The following is a 20,646-nucleotide window of genomic DNA, read 5'->3' as shown; positions in this document are numbered from 1 at the left end:
ATTTTTCTACAATAAATTTGTAAACTATTTCCAATATAAATATTACCGAAACAAATATTTTTTAGAAGATAATTGTTGGTTGAATATACGTATACCTGATGATATATGTTTTCTTCGTCAAATTGATAATCTGGGGAGACAACATCGGCATTATAATAATCTTCGAGAAGTGTCAGAACACATCGGCGATCCCAATCGTCTGTTATTCGTCCACCGTAATTAATATGTCCAGCAGTATATATGAGAACCTTTTACATGTCCAAACAATAACTATTATTTTTAAAATGAAAAATATCAATTTACAAAATATTAATTCTATTCTATTCTATTAATTCTATTAAATTGAATTCAAACATATCGATTAAAAAAGAGAGATTTTTAATTTCTAAATATTTTTAAATTTATTAATATTTTTAAATTTTACTTGTTTAAATTATTGTGGGTGTATTGATATTTTAATCAGAATAAATAATCTCACTCATATAAAAAGTTGCAAATGTAATTTTTAAAATAAAATCTTGTAAATATTACAAAATACGAAATCATGTATTTAATATAACAACTTTATATTTACCAGTGAGAATATGAAAGTTTTTGCTCTTTTATATTAGTTTTGCAATACTTTTGCGAAGAAAGAGAATATGTTTGAAACGCGAATGCTTTGAGCTGCCTCTTAGCCTTCTTAGTTTACCTAATCGATATTTTACCTTAAATGGCAAAGTATCATATTCCATAAGAAACATGTGTAGTTGCGACAAGCATATAGCTAAATCTCCGTTTGTAAATTCATAAGGTATATTGAAGCCAAGTGGGCCGAATTTTCGTCTTTCGAGTAATACGGAGTGGAACATACAAAGTGAGAATATAAGCCACTTAAATAGAGGAGTTTTTGGATAATCAGATTCCAGAAATTCTTGCAGTTCTGTCACTTGTGTCAGATACGCGCGAAGCATATTAGCCTATGTTAAAAACAGATCAAAGTAAAGAAAATGAGATAAACTTTATGAGTAAAATATCTCGTAATGTGCAAAAGTATACTTTTATATTAATTAATTTTTTTTTTATGTTTTTAATGCCAAAAGCCTCGAAATTACGTAGCTTTATGAAAAATGTTACGTTTTCGTATTTGCACGAGTGAGATGTGTTTACAAATATTCTTTTTATTTAAACGTAAAAATAAAAAAATTATTCTATTTGAAAAGTTTATATGCAGATTTATATTTGAGGTTTACACAAAAACGATATAATATTGATACCTTTATACCTCGCGGTGGTTCTATCGTCATTTTACTGCTGTTTTGAAGAATATTGACGGGAAAATCGGGAGAGGGTGCGGATGTCAACCACAATCGAAAATCTCGGTGAACATTTTCCTGTGATAATGTTTCAGCGAGAGATTCGAGTTGCGGCATCCAACTTGGTGCCAAGTGACAATTCTGCAAAAGGGTAAAAATTTCTAATAAATATCGCTATTAAATTAATACACATCTTATACGTAGAAATATAACTTTATTTTTTTTTTTATGATCGTTCAATGAATATCTCGATAGCAATCCAATAACACATATTGTCGAATTAACCTTTCTTAGTACAGCACTATTTCACATTGTATTTTTTAAATGTTTTTAATTCATTTTATATTAAAAGTTATTTAAGGATATTTTAAAACGTTATTTAAAAATATTTAAAAATTTTTTATGACAGCGGATATATTGGATATATATCAAGAAATTCCGGATATATCGCAAAAAATTGTATATTAAAGGATCGAAGAACTAATCGTGAATAAAAAGTTATTGCTTTTAGATATTCAGATCAACCAATCTCTGATATATTCATTTTACATATAATACAATACATAACAATAAGTTTAGCTGTTTCACTGAATGTGAACTTTTGCTGTTTTCTGTTCTTTTTTCTTTCTTTATTATTATGATAATATGAGCATATATAAGCAGCTCAATAAATTATTTTTCCGATTCTTTATATTTTATATATTATCAAAATGACATTTTTTTTCTTTTATCGTTACATTTTATCTTATGGGATAAAAAAAAACCAAATTTTTATGTTGTATAGAGAGCTTAGTATTTTGCGTATATTATTTTGCATTCATCACGAAAACTATCTATTCTTGTACTCTTGAAATAAATAAGATTTAATAATATTTTTATATTTTGATTTCAATATGAAATATATAGAATACGACATTAAACAGATAAATAAATATTTATTTTTATGTATTAAAATTTTTTGTAAAATAAATTTATCTTATCTAGTTATCGAAAGACAGCTTCTAACTTGAAAAAAAGCCCAAGTGCCCATCTCCATTGATTGTTTTAACAAGGCCTGTGCCATGGGTCCTTGACCCTGGCCAAGAGATATCGAATACAATTTTTCGCTCATCTCTAGCTTGTCGGCAAATTTATATAACTCCGTGGCCGGATCCGTACCGGGCGATAAGATAAAGACAATTGGGGTGCTGTGTAATGATTCCTCATAAATCGTCGACAATTCCGTTACTTGCGGTTCGACAAATTGTCGACCAATCGTCTTCGTCAGAAAGATTTGTATTGCGTTGATAAGCTTATCGGGTCTTAGACACTTGAGTATCAGCAACTTTTCAAAATCGTCGAGTTTTGTCTCCCATGGTTCGGGAAATGGTGCTCTGAACAAAATTACATTTTTGAAGGAAAGAAATGAGGGGAATCTTTATTTTAATCATTTTGCTTAACGACAGAATAAAAAATTGTTAATTTTTAATACAATATAAATTTTTTATATCTCTTTTCTGAAGAGATCGCAGAAAATGTTTGCAAATAAAAAAAAATAAGGCTTCTTAAATTTTCAATAATAAATTAAAATATAAAATATAGTCAGAGAGTGAGAGAGAGAGATAAATCATTTCACGTCAACTTAATTTATAATTTCTCTTTTCCTTCTTTTTCTATTAACAAGACTTATATAATTACTTCTTAAATTGATTCAACATCATGATTATAATTTATCTTTATATAAGAGAAGTACGAGTTTAAATATTAAAGAAGATAATCTACTTACAAATGTGCTTCTTGAGTATCAAATATGCGTTTAAATTGGATTAAAGAAAATTGGAAAGGTGTGACGAATTTGTCAAACTTTGAAAGTTTTTCTAGAGCTTGAATCTCTTTCCAACATCTTGAGGTAATCCATTCTGGAGCGGGATTTGGCAATTCCTGAAGGGAAAAAAGAAAACTTTGAATATATATATCAATGATGTGCCAACGATGTGATAAATATTTTCTCATTTACGTATACTGAAGACTATTATTTTTAGTTATTTGTTTTAACTTTTAGAAGAAACAATCGAAGATCAAAACAAATCTAATTTCAAAGTTTTTTTATTTTTAAGTGGAGATAAGTTAAAATAAATTTAATTCTATTTGATGCTTGATAGATTTTTTACACCTGATCTACATGTATGTTATAGTGATACTAAATATTTTGAAAATAAAATAACGCATTATATATAATAATAATATATTTAATTTTTTAATTTTTAAGATTTACTTTATATAAATAAATTTTTCAATTTATATATTATATACTTTCACGAGACTGTTATTATTATACACAGTGTAATAATTTTTATATGCGTGATTATTATATTTAATATTTTGAGTAAATTACACATTATAATACTTATATTTTTCCAAAACTAATGCAATGATTAATTTACAAGAAATAAAATAAATTTTTATTAACTGTAAGATTAATATTAATATAGTTTCATATTATAACCATAAATTCGTTTATATACGATTTTACCCGTGTTGGCGTGACTGTAGTAAGAAAATGTCGCCAAACTTTCGAATCGATTCTTTTGTCGTCCAAGAGAATACGTGCGCAAACGAGAAAAGCGAAATGCATTTTGTGTCTTTCGAATAAACTGCGACATACATTCGAGAAGAGCGCAGACGTGAAACACTCAGTGATGTTTGCGATTCGTTTATTGATATCGTCTTCTACAAAATTAAATACATCAAATTAAAAATCACAAAATATTGTATTTTAAAATAAATTAATAAATACATATATATGTAGAAATATTAAAAAATTTTTAGAATTTTTGAATCGATATTAGCATATCGGTCTTTCTCTCCAGTTTTTTTTTTTATTTTTAAATCTAAAAGAAATACTATGTACACATCTATAGAAAAAAGTTCAAGTTTGTATAATCTTTTCAACCATAACTTATACACGTACCAGATAAGAATTTAAATTTATGAACATGAGAATGTAATTAATTATTAGAATATACTTACTATCTTTTTTGGTATTTACTATGCTGTTGTTGAATATTACGATAAACCATTCCAGAGAATATTGATACATGATGTTGATACATTGAAGATCAACGATACAAAAAAATAGTATCTGTGCCCGATTTGCTACTGGCATATATAATGATCTTGTTAAATCGATATTTATTTGCGTAAGTTCGGCAGTTTTCATTTTTATCTATATTAAAACATCATGTTAGAATATCTTATATGTTCGATAAATTCATGAGAAGAGAGGAAGTTTTTAATTGTATTTTTAATATTATAAATGACTTTTGCCCCGTCATTTTTAACGGACTATATGTATGGAAATATATGTGTGGAATTTATTTTATATTTCATTAGTATTAAAATTTTATCAAAATTAATTTAATTTATATATACATAAATATATATTTTAGAATTTATTTAAAATTAAAAAGTAGGTAATTTTTTTGATATCATTCCACCTTGATTTCCTCACTCTTGATTTTCGAAGCCTCCAAGCTAAGAATTAGGTCAATGTCGTCAACTACCGATTTTTCGGATATCGTGAGTCTGTAAAGAATTTTATCTTCGATCGCAGCCAGATCGTGTTTCATTTTAGCACTTGACACAATAAGCGCGTTCCTTTCCTGTTCGAGATCAGGACGTTCTTGTATCGTGACTAGAGAGAGCATCTGATCCACAAGAGCACTGTAAGATTACACACATATCTCTGAGATTAGATACAAATATAATATGATATTGAACCCATCGATTGGTGTCGCGAGATAAGTTTTCTTTTCAAATAAGCCAACTTTATTTATTTTATTATATTTTTTAACTTAAAGACTAGATATATGTTGATTATTTAATCTTACATTAATCACAGAAATATTATTGAAAAATAGAATAGCAAATTTTCTGAAATAAAAGAGTTCCAATAGCGCATAAATATTTTCTTTTAATTTTAATCTTACCTTACAGTGAGTGCAAAGTTGACTATCAGCACTTTTATCGCTATATCCGGAGTGTAATGTGGATTTGATAATCTCGTAGTTAGATAAAGACGAAAATCGAAGTTATAAGGTACAATACTTTCGCCAATTTTGATACTTAATTGTCCGGCATGCATGAATAACGAACGCAGAAGAATCGGATCTAGGCCAGCCTCCAATTCGGTACCGACGTTTTCGATTAAACAGGGTTTTCCGATACGTATAGCATTTTCAATGACGCGTAAAAGATTCTTATCTGTTATTTTTACTATTACAAGTCCGATTTGCTTGTACTGAAATTAGTAGAAATTATTTGATCGATTAAAAGAATAGGGAAAATATTATCAAGAAAATGTTTTAAACATTGACTGAAAAAAAAAGTGTGGTAATTATTTTAAGTATTGAATAAATATAAAAATTAATATATAAATTTAAATTTTATAATTTTCAAAAATTAAAATACATTATATATAGAATTGTATGATATGTTCCTATATAGATTCATAAATATTATATTCACATAATATATGAATATTTATAAGAGTTATTGCTTTATCCATTAAATTCAACAAACATTTCAACAAATGTTATTGCATTATCAAATAAAGAGAAAATTGACGTACAAATAAAATATTTTAATAATACGTTTTCATTATAATAATAATACCTCATAAATTATGATTTTCAACAATTATTGTAATTCCATTTAAAATACATTTAGTTGAGTTTCAATTTTACGCTGCATATCCTATCATAAAAATTTCTTGTCGGCAGGCGCCGACAAATAAAATTTATTGTGGCGCGTAGATTAGACAGAAAATATGATAAAACTTTTATCATACGTTTTTGTATGTTGATGTAATGCTCACCATATTGCGTATCCATTTATTCGCCTGCGATTGAGGGTCAATGAAAAGAGGCCATCGCTTTGAATTCATTACGAGAACCGCATTTTCCACGGATAGGGCATCCCTCGGCAAGCCATTAATGTGCCAATTTCTTATCTCCACCTGATTGCCAAGTGTCAATACCGGCTTACAGCCCGGAGTATGAGGCACGTCGTCGCCGAGAGCGTTGTACCAGATTGCTAGGAGTTCCTGGCGGTAGGTGTCCGTAAAGGGCGTCAAATACGCTATCGCGCCTACAATATGGTGAAAGCTTTCAGCGTAAACAGATTGTGTGAAATGACACTTGTTTTGTTATTAGAATGAACAGAGCTCTATTGCGGACACTCAATTAAGCTGATGAATCCAAAGCTTTGTCAATCCTCTACGTTAATGGAACAGTAAACAATTGGAACAACCAATGAACTATATGCAGATAGTGTAGCGTCATTTCCGATGGCTTTTACACTGGCAGAGATCAGTATCAAGAGAGAGAGAGATACGCGTTAATATTTAACAATACTATGTAAGTAATGTTTTTAACTTCATAAGTGAAAGATTGTCGCATTTAAAAAATTAAAAGCTTCTGTAAACATACGTAATACTTTCATTGGTAATTCTCATTTTTATATCTTCATTTTTCATATACTCTTTTGCCGTAATAAGATGATATTAAATTGACAATAATTTTTATAATTATATATTAACTTTTTAAATTATAGAATATGAAGAAAATTTAATACTAAAAATGATAAGTTGAATATAATAAAGCTCGCGAAAATTGTGATATAAATTGTATTTTTTAAATCTTTTTTATGTAAGACTTTTGAGGAAAATTTCGCTTTCTCATATCTGACAGAATCAAATTAGTGTCACTGTTTTCTCTGTAAAGAGTAAGTTTCCTTAAGGGGGGGCCTAGCAAGAAAATCAGATTTACGAGAATGATTGTGATTTTATCGTAAGCGTCATATTAAATCTGTTAAAGAGGATCATACAGAATTTTAGGAAGCGATATCCTTAACCGATTTGAAAAAAAAAAAAAAATTATACGCGACAAATTATATTATGTCTTTCAAAATATTGAACAATAATAAGTTTTAGATTATTATGCATGTTATTTATTCATCATTAATTTATATTTATTTTTAGCGACTCAATTATGCATATTATATATTAAAACAAGAGTTATTAAAATATTTTTGATTGTATAGAAATTGTAATTTTAATAATAATTACAAGTGTGTTATTTATAACGATGTAATTTTGTTCTTAAAAAAATAAAATATGATGTATATATATATATATATATTTTTTTTTTAATATCAAAATTTTTTTACTGCGTGTGTTATTAGTATTTTTCACATAAAATATATTAATTTATATATTATTAATTTTCTTGCTGTTGTTAATTAAATTATCCGATTCATTTCCACTAATAATACAACATATTTATATAAGAAAATTATTTTTGAAAATATATAAGTGATCAATAGTTCTTCCTTTTTTTTCTTCATAAACAAAAATGAATAATTTGACCAAAGTGATGATTTGACCAAAGTGAAAAATGTTTGCTCGCACCTGCCGACAGAAGTATGTCACCAACAGCATTCGTTAAGGACACTTTTATGTCGCCTACCATGATGATCCATCGCTTCTGTTCGTCTGACAGACCCACAATCAGTCTTACGGCATTCCCCATTCGTTCCTCACATAGCTGTTTTTGGTTCTCTAAGTCGACCCTTTTCGCTTCTTTCTCATTCAATTGAATTCGCAACTTCTCGATACCTTCCTCTATCTCCCGCAGTTTCCCCATAGCTTCTGCAAGGGCTATTTCGGTTTTAGCCAAGATGTCCTCGGCTTTTGCCAAAGCAGCCATTTTGGGCGCCACTTTCTTATTTACAAAATAGTAGTTGTACATTGCGTGGATCCACAAGCACAAGGAATGACAAGCCTTCGAGACTTGAAGTACCTTTGACATTGTAATTTGGTAGTTTTATATTATCGGTAGTTTTATATTTTCTTGATAATTCAAAAATATTAAATATTATTATATTATTAAATTAAATTTTTTGTTAATTTTGTATTTTTATATAATATTTTTTTTAATATTGTAGAAAAATAATTTTAGAAAAAATTTTCATTAATAGTATCTTTGTCTCTCTCTCTTTATTAATTTTGCGATAAAATTGTCAGAAATTATTTCATACGTTTACGCGAAAATTAAATTATTTCTTTGTAAATAAAAATTAAAAATTAATATAACGTATAAAAATTTATTATACGTGAAAATAAAGTATCGGCTTAAATTTCTGAGAACTAAATATTTTGTACGAGAAAAGATAAATGATCTGTCAAATGTAATTTATTATAACGTAACCGTAGATAGATATTTACCTTGGATGGTTCAAAGTTTGGATTTTCTATATAATCCTTGAGTTTATGTATCATTTCCTCCGTGATATCTTCCTTCTTAAAATGCTCCATTGTGTACAAAAAATGAATTGGGTCTGCTAGCAGCTGACTTCCAGGGGTCCAGTAATCTAATATTTTTTCGCCGGGAAATTTTCCAGGAAGCTAATAAATACAGCCAAATGCCTCATAAAGCCTGTGTATTTAAGCTAATTAACAATCGCATCGTGCTTTTTTTCAAAGAATTGGTTTAAAGCAAATGTTTTGAAATGTTTTATTAAAATATCAATTTTGATAAACATTTTAAAATGTAACAACAATTTTTTACATTTTAATCCTAATGAACGGTCAATTTTAATAAAAAGCACAGGATATTTTGAACAATATATTGCCGTATAAAAATGTACAAAAAAATAATAATTAAATACGAAAAATAATAACGAACATAATGATTATTACATCACATAAATTTTGTAATCACAATTGCACACATATTATAAAACAAAAAGCATTATTATATCTTGTTTATATAGAATAGAAGCATTTGTAATATATTTGCAATATAGCTGAACGAACCTTATGTGGTTGTACGTTGTTCACAATGCACAATGCTTCGATCACTAAAAGCACCCCTACTGGCGGTCTTTTCATCGCTTTTACTTCCGTAATATCATTTTTATTTAATGCTTTTAGGCTGGCCTCGGCAGCTTCAAGCAACGGTTTTACTTCATCTGGGAATATATAAAGTAAGTAATTTATATAGACAGGCAATCACAGTTTTGTTCAATTCTCTTGTGTATTATTTGACTTACCTAAATCGTTTAAATTGTTCAAATTTACGATATTTTTCTAATACATTGCGTTGATTTAATTCATTTATTTAATGAAGATATTTTGAATCGATTTTATAAGTATTCTTTTATCAATATTTTATTTTTGTTGTATTGAATATACTGAAAAGAATTTTTCGTTTACCAATAGCCTCTAATAGATTTATATACATGCCAAACTTTTTATTTGTCTTGATTTATACTATTATTTTCTTCATTTATCTGCTGTGTATTAATACAAGTATTTATGTACATTCCATATCGAGCTTTTACATTTAATATTACAAAATTCCCTGTCGAGATTTCGATATTTAAACTGCGTATATAAATGCGATGCATTTTCTCAAAACGGAAAAATAAAAATAAATTATCAAAAATAATCTATCAAAATATAAAAGCTAGTTCACATATTTTCAACACAATATTTTTACACAATAAAAATATTATTTCCAACATATATTCTAAATTTCCAATTAATTAGAAAGGTAATTGTAAAAAATAGTGGGAGAATTAATCGCGATATCTATGTAAGAAGCTGACCTTTTGAATGTTAGTGTGAGTTGGTATAAATATTAATTAAGGATGTTTGGGAACTTGAAAAATAGAATCAGTATACTGATATTCTTCTTGCATTATTACAAAATATGTATAATCGAAAAAAGGAAAAAATAAAATGTAATAAAAGAGGAACAGTTCGAGTGAGATAAGCGTCACAGCTTTTTTTTTTTTTTGTTTCTTCTCTTAATTTTAATGTCAAACTTTAATGTCATTTTAATCTCAAATATTTAATGCTAGGCAGATTTGCGCACAATTGCATATGCTAAAATCATAAAATGTACTGCCTTTTCAGATCGTGTTTTCTACTAACGAACTTAATAAAGGAATAAAACGCACTTAAATCGGACTCCGCCTCATCTCTGATCACTTGATTTTCTTCCTTCATTTGTGCTGTCACCGCTTCTTGTTGCATCGCTATCACCTTGGCTTCTTCTGCATCAATCTACAAGTATATTATTTGATAAATTCTTGTAATTACAAAAATATATTTAAAACTTTATTAATTAATTGAATTAAACATAATTGCTAAAAGATAATTTTTTTTGCAAAATCTTGCAAAAATTTTATAAAATTTTATCAACATTAAAAAAGTTAATAAACTAGGCTGTCCTCTTTTATCATCTTTCTCATATTAATATATATTTAAAATCTTCTGTAAGATGTTGAAGAGAGAGAAAGAGAGAGAGAGAGAGAGAGAGAGAGAGAGAGAGAGAGAGGGAGATATTATGAAAGATCAAACAGAATCCCCTTTTACGGTTGAGAAATGATTTTCTAAAGTAGTTCTAAAAGTATTATTATAATTGGAATATTTTTTGGACGAAAATTCCTTGTGTTAATTCATAAGTTACATCTATCGTATATTACATTGAATGTCGAGAGTATAAAGTCCTTTTTAACAGAAAGCTTTAATGCTTACCGTGTCTCGAGTAATTTCTTGTATCATTTCCTCTGTAGTTTTTGTTGCTTTTTCTATCTCAGGTTTCATACGTTTTAATAGCTCCTGCATATTTTTAACCTCTGCTTCTGTGTCCGCCAATTTGTTCAATCCTGTGTGAGAAAGAGGCGTGTCGAATTAAAAAGACAAATTGTATGTTAATTTATGGAAATTAGATGGTCATTAATTTGCATTGTCTTGTGTTTCAAAGATAAGATAAAGACATTGGATTTTCTTCATGATCTCAATTCAAGTTCCAATGAATGCGTCTCTCCACTTTGACACGATGCTAATAGACATTAAGAACATAGTTTTTCTACAATTTTTTGCACTAAAAATAAAATTTTTTTTAATGAAATAAATATTTTTTGTTAATTTTAATTTTTTTTTACTGAAATAAAAATATATACTTTGTTTTCAAGAATGTTTCGTTTTATTAAATAAATTATTATTTGCATGTAATAAAAATTATAATTTTTTAAATCAGTTATTTAAAATTTTAATATAAAAATATTTATTTAAAGAGATAAAAAAATTATTTATAAAAATGAAGAGAATCTATGTTTTTGAAACAAGCAGTTAAAAATTAAAAGTTGGTTTTTTTTTTTAAGGAAATAGTTTAGTATAATAAAAATAAAAAGTAACTAATAAAGATAAAAAAATTCTTTTTGTTTATTTGCAACTAAAAGCATATTTTACTTTGATTTTATATTTTATTAATTCAAATATATTTGCTGTTTAATTGAAATAACTAATTCCTTTTTGCCCATATTTAAATAAATAATTTTTTTAATCAAAAAACATGTTTTGAAGGATTTGGTACATTTTTTTTTAGTATGTATTCTTAATTATGATGATTTCATTATGTTCTTTTTTTTCAAAAATAATATAAATAAAATTAAAATGCAATATAAATAAAATTGAAATGTTATATGAAGATATATTGCAAGGAGTTAACATAAATGAGATATTTCATTTCCTATCTTCTAACATGCAAGTGACATCCGCGGTCTGCACGAATCGATATCTCAAATTTACCACGAATTACGAGCTGCTGGCGGATAGACGGTGTTAAATTTACGAACTGGAAAATTACCGATGGCGGTCATTTACCTTTGACCTCTGACATCCGCCTTCTTTACGTTTAATGTACGCCGTAGATCTAATAAGAAATAAAGATTAAATAAAACAAGAAGTTTCACTTTAACTCGTTCCGCTTTGATTAAAGTCTACTTTAATTAAAGTCTATTATAAAAAAACTTATGTGATATAAAGAGATAATAAAATCTCTTTTCAAAATTTTTTTTCAATTTTCTTTCATTATTTACTTGATTCGCGACTGGAATATATAAAATATTCTTTTATACTTTTGAAAATATTATTTTAAAATTTTCTTTGAAATTTTTAATGTATCTTAAAAAAGAATATATCCCATATATTATTTGACATCGTATTTAAAGACTATTTAAAGGCTACATTATGAAATGAAGATAATTAGAGAGAACTTACATTCTAAAACTTTCCTAAACATTTTCTAAAACAATAGAAAAATTATTATTTTAACTATAACATATTTATTAATTTTTTAATTCTACTCACCGGTGGATAAATGAGCCAACGAAGAATTTAATTCGTCTTTCTTCTTTTTTAGAAGATCGCCATAAATGGACAGCAATTCCAAATACGACGTAGGAGTGACGTAATTATGACGTTCCAGCTCCTAAAATAAATTTTATTTAGTGACAAGTCTCTGTCTCATATATACAAAGAAAATTATGTACTCACTTTCAGGAAGCGATCACTGGCATCGATCACGCTCGAATGCATGCACTGACATATCCTTACGATAGATCGCAAAGTTTTATCCGTGATCGATTTGTCTTTGATATCCGACAGAAGATGCATCGCTACGCTCTAAGCAAAAAATATATTGCAACTGTGATACTCGAGCAATTATATCCCGCAATTATTTCGTGATGTAACTCAAAATATCCGTCTTGTAATTTCGTGACAAACTTTGCGAAATTAATAGTTGTCAAACACGCATTACATGAATTTGCACCAACTCTCGCTCTCGTATTTGAGAAGTAATTTATAATACTGAGAGATGTCGAGGAGAGATCGAAAGTGCAATTTGGAATTAATAATTGCGAACTCACTTTACCAAGTTATGTAGCAAGATCCACTTATGCGCATCATAATATTATATACACACTATTTAAGTACGATATAATAAAAATATGTCGATTTATAAGAGACGAATAGATCTCAAATCAAATCATACTTATTGTTAATTAAATATTAAATACCGCTACGTATATTGATATATGTGAATAAACAAATATTTCTTTGTACATATTTTATAAATCAACAAAAATCTCTCTGTGTTATTCTTAAACTAATTAGTTTTAAAAGGTAAAATAATTTGACGAAAATTGTATCAATATTGACACAAATTCTGCGAATTCTGAATTTTAACAAATACGCGGTATTATTATTTTCCAAATTTAATTTATTTATCTCCCGTCTATCCAATAAAATTGTTAATCTTTTTAGATATCAATTTATAAAGATTTTATGAATTTGTTAATTAAATGTCTGTCAAAATTGTGAGCATTATGATAGAAATCTCCGTGTTAAAATTAATTTCAATTGCAACTGTCATTTATAGGCCGACTTTTGCGTCTTATCCTTTCAGGATTTATGTAATTAAAATGACTAATCGCTTGCTAGTGTAATCAAAACTATAAATTGAAAGATAAAATAAAAATATTTTCTCATATATAATAGAAAGATTAAATAGACAAATTTATTGTTTATTATCTCTATTTAATATCTCTGGAAAAATATATGTCGCAATGCTTCACGTAATATTGAAACCTTGTAATACATATATAATTGCTGTCAATATTCTGAGACGCTTATAATTTTATTAATTCTAAATTTAAAAATTACATTAAAATTTATATATATATATATATATATATATATATATATAAAGTATATATAAATATTAATAAAATACTCTATATAATATTTGAGATGGACATAATATTGATTTGATATTTTTACTGAAACACTTTTATAATAAAAAGTTGCGGGTACAGATATATTTTTAGTCATATCACGTTTTATCGTATTATACAAACCTGAAGTGCAGTATCCGGCCAGGGGCAAAACCAATCAATTGAACAGCAATTTACTAGCGCCGGAAATTGTCTGATGCGAGCGCGAAATATATCTCTTATCGGGCTAGATATTGGAAATGTAAGAACATCGAATTAATTCTGTATGTGTATTCATGTGTATCCACGTGTAATTAAATACATTGAATATTTTATGATTTACTAAATAACACAAAAACACATAAACATATCAATTGTGCACGCATGATTATTGCATATAAATATTAATTCGTAAATTAAATGTTTTTTTATTAATATTTAAATACTTAATTATTTTTTAATATTTTTTTGCAAAAGTGATTTAATAAATTATTTTCACTAACAAGTTAATTTTGTACACTTTGATTGATTAATCTATTGGATACATTTAGTTTAGCAAATTTTATTAAATAAACATTAGTCACTGCCTCCTCGTATTTAATTTATATATAATTATGTTATTTTTTGTTTATTCTTTTATTTATTAAGTAGATTAACATAAAAAGCAAGAAATTGACATATCTCATCAGTTAAATAAATTATTAAACAAATTTCAAATTTTAATGTTTATTTTCACAAAAGACTTGCTCTGCCAAAATTTTAGTAATTTAAATTTTAAAAAGAATTTTTGTTTCTCAAATTAATATTTTTTACTTAAAGTTATTCTTAAATAATTTGCAATATTCAAGAAATTCATATCACGCTCACAAGTTAAATATATAGATATTATTTTTAAAAAATTATGAATTATAAAAAAAACATATTTTTTTCTAAATCATAAATAATAATTATTTTTTCCAGCTCTATCAAGATTGATTCTTAACTTTATTTCGCACGGCACGTGATATGAGTGATATTAATGACATCATGGCTATTAAGAACTATATGATATCCTGTACAGCACAACCGTGTCTACTAGTAATAAACGTACAAATCTCACCGGGTAAATCTTCACCGTAGATTCATATCAATGACAAATGATAATTCAGTTTCGCGTGACTCAATGTACAACGTTTTATTAGGGCTATTGACAAAAGAAATATTTTTCTGTCACGTTTTTCGAAAAATCAATATTACATAAATTGCGTGTAATGTGCGGTTTTTTTTAAAAATTATGAATTAATTATTTATAGATAGAGAAAGTATAATTTCAAAATTTCTATCAAAAAATTTTTTACCACTGCTAGAAAGAATCACTAAATTCTAAATCTCTTTAAGAAGCGCCGAAACACATGATGTTAATAAATTTACAATAATACAATAAGCTTTACAATAAAAGTACCTCATTGCAATGATAATGTGCAAGCTGTTTCTGATTCTCTTCAGATAAGTGGAAAAAAGATTACTCCTATTGATCTGTAGCCCAGCCTCTTGTACTGGTGCTCGCATTGCTTGATAAATTTTATCTATTTCATCAGGTTGATATATATTCGGAACATCGCCACTATTCAAAATATTGTTCATATCCTCCAACATAAAGTCATCCTTTATCTAGAAAACCATATATACGTGAAACGAAATGCTGTAATCAGATCAACATAATCCCTCTGGTTTAGCTCTGAAGTGTAAAATATATTTAATAATCCGCTTAAAGCGGATAGACGTTTATTTTTTAATGTAAAAGAATATACGAAAATATGTGGTTTTATCTTATTTATAATAATATCTTATTTTAAAATAAAAAAAAGGAGAAAGAGAGAGAGAGAGAGAAAAAAGAGTTTTTTTGTACATGTGTGCGTGCACATATATTTAGTTAGAAATATAACAATATAAATAATATAATAGAAAAAAAAACTAATAATTCCTGTTATTTCCAAATTTAATTATCATATTTTTATGTATTTTAAGAATCTCCTTATAAAATTATTGTATTGCCTGTTTTTTTTTTTATTAGATATGTTATGTAAACATAAATATACAGTCGAAGAAAGTAGAAAGCAAAACTTGACAAATTTTTCATTCAAGTATACTTTAGATTTTAATTGACAATCTGGCCTGCCATTTTACCTGCGTATCAGAAAAGAGAAAGACGATAGGTTGATTCCGCAATCCCACCTTTAACATTAAATTTTTGATATCTTCTCGCCAATCATGAATCGTATAAGCTTTGTTGATTCCAATCTGGAAACAGCTGTATTCTTGGATGTGCGTTGCAAGTTTTGTCAGACTTTGACGTCCTAGTAGAAATATAAGTGTTTTACTTTGTATTTGTATCTTCTAGACGTAATATAATAAACGCAAGTTTTTTTCTTTAGACAGCGAGTTCTTTAGATCGAAGAAGTTATCAATATGAATTTCTCAAGGAAATATGAAAAAAGGAGAAAAATATTAAAGTACCAATTATTAAAATGAATAAGCTATTTACCGAGCATGTCACAATAGTTTTACGTTATTAATATTAAAAGCGGAAACATGATTTAGCGCACATAGCTATTTAAAATTGTAAAAAAATTAATAATAGCATTATTATTCACTTTATAATTATATCTATACTTTTGATAGAAAGAGTTTTAAATCGATTTCAAAGATTTTATAAAAAAAAAGATATATTTTATTATTATATTACATATAATATTTAGTAAACATTGAAGTAAATTTTGAAATTGATTGATGATATCTTTGTCAAAGGTATTTTTTATACGAGAATATGTGAATTAATTTAAGAATTATTATATCAATTATAGAAAAATTTTGATACTTTAATCGTGTGCGATATACATATTACAGCATACCTGAACCACCCATTCCTAATAATAAGGCATTTCCTCTGGATTGTCGAAGAATCCGCAAGATTCTACAAATATGATTTATTGCATCTTCAAATAATATTAACTGCATCGACGACATCATTGTACTATTATAATCTTCCAAGAAATCGAGTAAAGTTTTTTCCATCTATAATTGTATAAAGAAAGGCCGACACATTTTTTATTAGTGATTACTTCTAAAAGAGAAGTTATTAAAAAGACAAACGTATACACAATTACCTAAAAAAATTTAGAAATATTAATTATTAAAGTTTATATATTTACCATTAATTATTATCTCCTTAAATCTGAATATAATTAATAATTTTTAATTTTATAATAAAAAATTTATATTAATATAATATATACTTTTAAAAATATATAAATTATTATAATATATTAAATATATTAATTATTAAATTTAAGTTATCAAATTATAAATAGAATTAATTACTTTTTCTATATCTGTTATCTGTTCATATTCTCTTGCTGTGCTAAGAAAGTCACCATAAAATAACATTTCCTTCCCAATAAAATTATCAACGTCACAATGGAACTTTTCGGTTAATATATCCCGCAAGAATTGATCGAACCATTTTCTATCTTCGTCGTCAATCAATCGGTCACTGAAGACTCTAATATTTTCATGATACCAGAGTAATAATAATTTCTCGCGAGTCTATGCAAAAAGATAAATAAAATGTGATACAAATATTATATAATATGTATGAGATCATTTCTAGAAATTAATGTAAAAATATATATTACAAAAGATACAAAAGACATATATTAATTGTTGCTTAATAAATAAAATTCTTTAATAACGCGTATTTTGCTTTGCTCATTTGGATCAAAGTGGATATGAAATATTCAATTTTACGCTAACTGTGTATTAAATAAAGTACTGAACTAGATTAAAGTGATCTCTATTTGTGAAGCAATTAATAAAATTGGAAATTGACGAGTATAACAATACTCTTCGATTTATGTACAGACTATGTCACACATATAACTAAAGCCATGTAAATATTTTTTTATTTCACTTTTGTATAAAATGGATTTATCCTTTTTCAATTCTATTTCAACTTTTTAATAACGCGCGATGTATAGCCACGAGCGCCGCTCATGCACGCGCTAAAGCCGAAGGGAAGGTTTGTCTGATCATACACGTGTTTTAATCACTCGAGCACATAGTCTTTATCGAAAAATTCTTTTCATTCTGCAAAATAATCGTTATTATCAAGGTATCTTTGTTTAAGCAACTTGTCATTAATTCCGGGACGATTTACTTTTCAGCAAACTGCAATTAATTTTCTAATTAAAAAGTTAAAAATATTTAAAAATTATACTAACTAGCATTTTCGTTGCGTCCGCCATAAGTACACCTTGGAACACCTTACTCAAATCGCGAAGATTAAAAGTATAATGAGATTTATTGGGAGTTGGTAACATTTGGCTGCACGTAATTGCAAAAACTTTTAAAGTAGCGTCCACTATATCATCCAGCATGTTTTCTAGTTGCGGTGTATTTGACAGCCACGAGTTAAGAATTGTTTTAAAGATGTGCGACTGTAAATTAAATATATATAAATACATAAACAAAGTTAAATGAAGATAGGTTTATATGTATTTTTAATTTTGAAGATATTATCTCGTACACAAACATTTAATTAATTATCTTTTATAAATCTTCGGTGACTCTAATTACATAGCGTTCACTTTTACATCTAGATCCTTTTAATAAATAATGTGAGGTAGTTTTTCCTGACTGGCGTCTATTCTGTATTTAATTAAACATTAATTTTAAATTTAAGAATCTGTTTAAACTTACTTTAATTGAAATTTAACCTTGCGATCACGTGAGAACATTTAATATGAAAATTTAAAAGTCAGCGAGGCGATGTAGGAATTTCTCTGAGAAAAAATTAACTCAAACATTTTTAAGCTTTAGTTTTAATATTTAACATTAAATTAATTTAATAATTAAAATTTTCTAAGACAACATAAATATACAATATATGTAGTAAACCTTCTCGCGGTCATAAACTTATACTATAACGACCGCCTTAAAAGATTCAAAGACAATCATCATATTATTCTAATTAAAATTTACTTATTGCTTCAATGACATTTAACATTAATAATAATATTGCTCTTAATCAAATCTATTTAATTAACCGATGTTGTGAACATCCTACGATATCGGAATTAAGGACATTCTCTGCAAGGGATGCGAATATTAGAATGTCAATAATAATCAATAAGCTCAAGTACTAACAATTAATTGGGAAAACTGGCAAATAAGAGCCAAGATGCGAGTATTGGTGCGCGAACTTATTATTGTTAAATTTTAATAATTAATATGTATTTAAAATATACGCGTTTCGGGCCGTTTTTTTTTGTCGATCTTCAGCTTGGATATAAATATATAAAAATAGCATTGGAATCTTAATTAAGTTCATTTATTGAAACCCGCGCCTAGGCTTTTATTTGCCAGTTTTCCCATTTAATTATTATGATTGTATTTGACACGAATATTTAACCAAGAATATTTAAACTCGGGCTTGCCTCGCCGACCTTGAACGGAACGTACACAGAAGGTCTCGCAGAGAGTCGGCGAGGTTGATTATGGCCTCCATTATATTAGCCGAGGAGGTGATTATGATAAATTATGATCGGTATGGTTTTACGATTTACGACGTCTAATTGCGGCGAGCACGGAGGGACAAGGCAAACAATGGCTATGGTGCCAGAGTATTCCGTCTTTTCCAAAGGATCGCGATTATGAGCGCTTGGGCGTGGATATGCCGATTGAATGGAAGAAAACTTGACGACGCAGTGGAAGGATACGTTCATGTATGTGCAGTCCCGAGCGTAACAAATATGATGTTGCAAATTATCTTTCATTGAATTTCAACGCGCAAATCACGATAAAAGATTGTGAATAATATATTCGTTGAATATTATGCGATAAACATTTCAATTCTGAATTTTCGGTATAAAATTGCAATGCTCTGGCGTATTTTTTGTTTATAATATACCGTGCATTATATTTTTATTGGCTTTCTATCGATGATGTTTCTTTGCAATTTTTTTTATCGATATTGTGAATATATTTTCTTTAATATATATATATATATATATATATATATATATATATATATTATATATTGTTAAAATTTTAATAATTAAATTTTTAGAACGAAAAATATTAAATTAATTTTAATTAGATAATATGTAATTTATATTTTTTTAAATATATATTGTATCAAAGATTTTAATAATTAAATTTTGTAGAGCAAAAATTATTCTGTTTAACATTTCAAACAAATTCATAATTATCTTTTTATATCTCTATAATATATTGCTTTAAAAAAATAGATTTTGAATTAAAAGCAAAATATTTTTTTAAAATATATTAATATTTAATGCCTATAACGAGATTCTATTCAATCGAGGATCTTCTTTTTATTCGACAAGATTGCAACTTCAGAAAATTTACGAATGTGGAAATTTCACTTTTTTATTTCTAAAAAAAAAGAAAAAAAAACGGTGATTGATATCGTGAGATTGTCGATAAATGCAAGCAATTAACGTATTCAATGCAGCTGTACAAATACCATGCAACTCACTTTGGCGTCCTCGTCGATCTCTGGAAACGCAATAATATGGAAATGTCGTATAAGTCTGGCAGTTATTGGGTTTCTTCCACCTCCCACGGGAAGCCCCATAGCTGCGACAAAATTTACGTCCTCCATCAGTCTGAAGGATCCGATATCTTTTTTGTCGTACCATCCTGCGGAGAACTTATCTCGATTTATATTTTGGTATTACGCTAC

At 27.2% G+C, this 20,646-nt stretch overlaps 1 protein-coding gene across 1 annotated transcript in view; it reads right to left on the bottom strand.

The window, feature by feature from the left end:
• The window catches only part of LOC126851650 (dynein axonemal heavy chain 1-like), an 85,060-nt gene that overhangs the window by 2,522 nt on the left and 61,892 nt on the right, over window positions 1–20,646 (bottom strand). Inside the window, exons 32-55 of the mRNA XM_050595812.1 lie at window positions 20,440–20,603; window positions 18,161–18,376; window positions 17,262–17,486; window positions 16,793–16,955; window positions 16,068–16,237; window positions 15,343–15,551; window positions 14,046–14,148; window positions 12,682–12,810; window positions 12,496–12,616; window positions 10,879–11,009; window positions 10,299–10,404; window positions 9,151–9,305; window positions 8,560–8,739; window positions 7,744–8,134; window positions 6,151–6,422; window positions 5,264–5,574; window positions 4,772–4,997; window positions 4,305–4,500; window positions 3,808–4,001; window positions 3,061–3,215; window positions 2,302–2,668; window positions 1,257–1,436; window positions 708–959; window positions 96–248 (exon numbers count right to left, since the gene is read on the bottom strand). Coding sequence (XP_050451769.1) covers window positions 96–248; window positions 708–959; window positions 1,257–1,436; window positions 2,302–2,668; window positions 3,061–3,215; window positions 3,808–4,001; window positions 4,305–4,500; window positions 4,772–4,997; window positions 5,264–5,574; window positions 6,151–6,422; window positions 7,744–8,134; window positions 8,560–8,739; window positions 9,151–9,305; window positions 10,299–10,404; window positions 10,879–11,009; window positions 12,496–12,616; window positions 12,682–12,810; window positions 14,046–14,148; window positions 15,343–15,551; window positions 16,068–16,237; window positions 16,793–16,955; window positions 17,262–17,486; window positions 18,161–18,376; window positions 20,440–20,603 — 4,769 coding nt within the window. The remainder of the gene's footprint in view (window positions 1–95; window positions 249–707; window positions 960–1,256; window positions 1,437–2,301; window positions 2,669–3,060; window positions 3,216–3,807; window positions 4,002–4,304; window positions 4,501–4,771; window positions 4,998–5,263; window positions 5,575–6,150; window positions 6,423–7,743; window positions 8,135–8,559; window positions 8,740–9,150; window positions 9,306–10,298; window positions 10,405–10,878; window positions 11,010–12,495; window positions 12,617–12,681; window positions 12,811–14,045; window positions 14,149–15,342; window positions 15,552–16,067; window positions 16,238–16,792; window positions 16,956–17,261; window positions 17,487–18,160; window positions 18,377–20,439; window positions 20,604–20,646) is intronic.

Source organism: Cataglyphis hispanica, chromosome 8 (assembly GCF_021464435.1).
Source record: "Cataglyphis hispanica isolate Lineage 1 chromosome 8, ULB_Chis1_1.0, whole genome shotgun sequence".
NCBI classification, from domain to species: Eukaryota; Metazoa; Arthropoda; class Insecta; order Hymenoptera; family Formicidae; genus Cataglyphis; species Cataglyphis hispanica.
The sequence above is the reverse complement of the archived record's forward strand: the minus strand, read 5'-3'. Positions and strand labels throughout refer to the sequence as shown.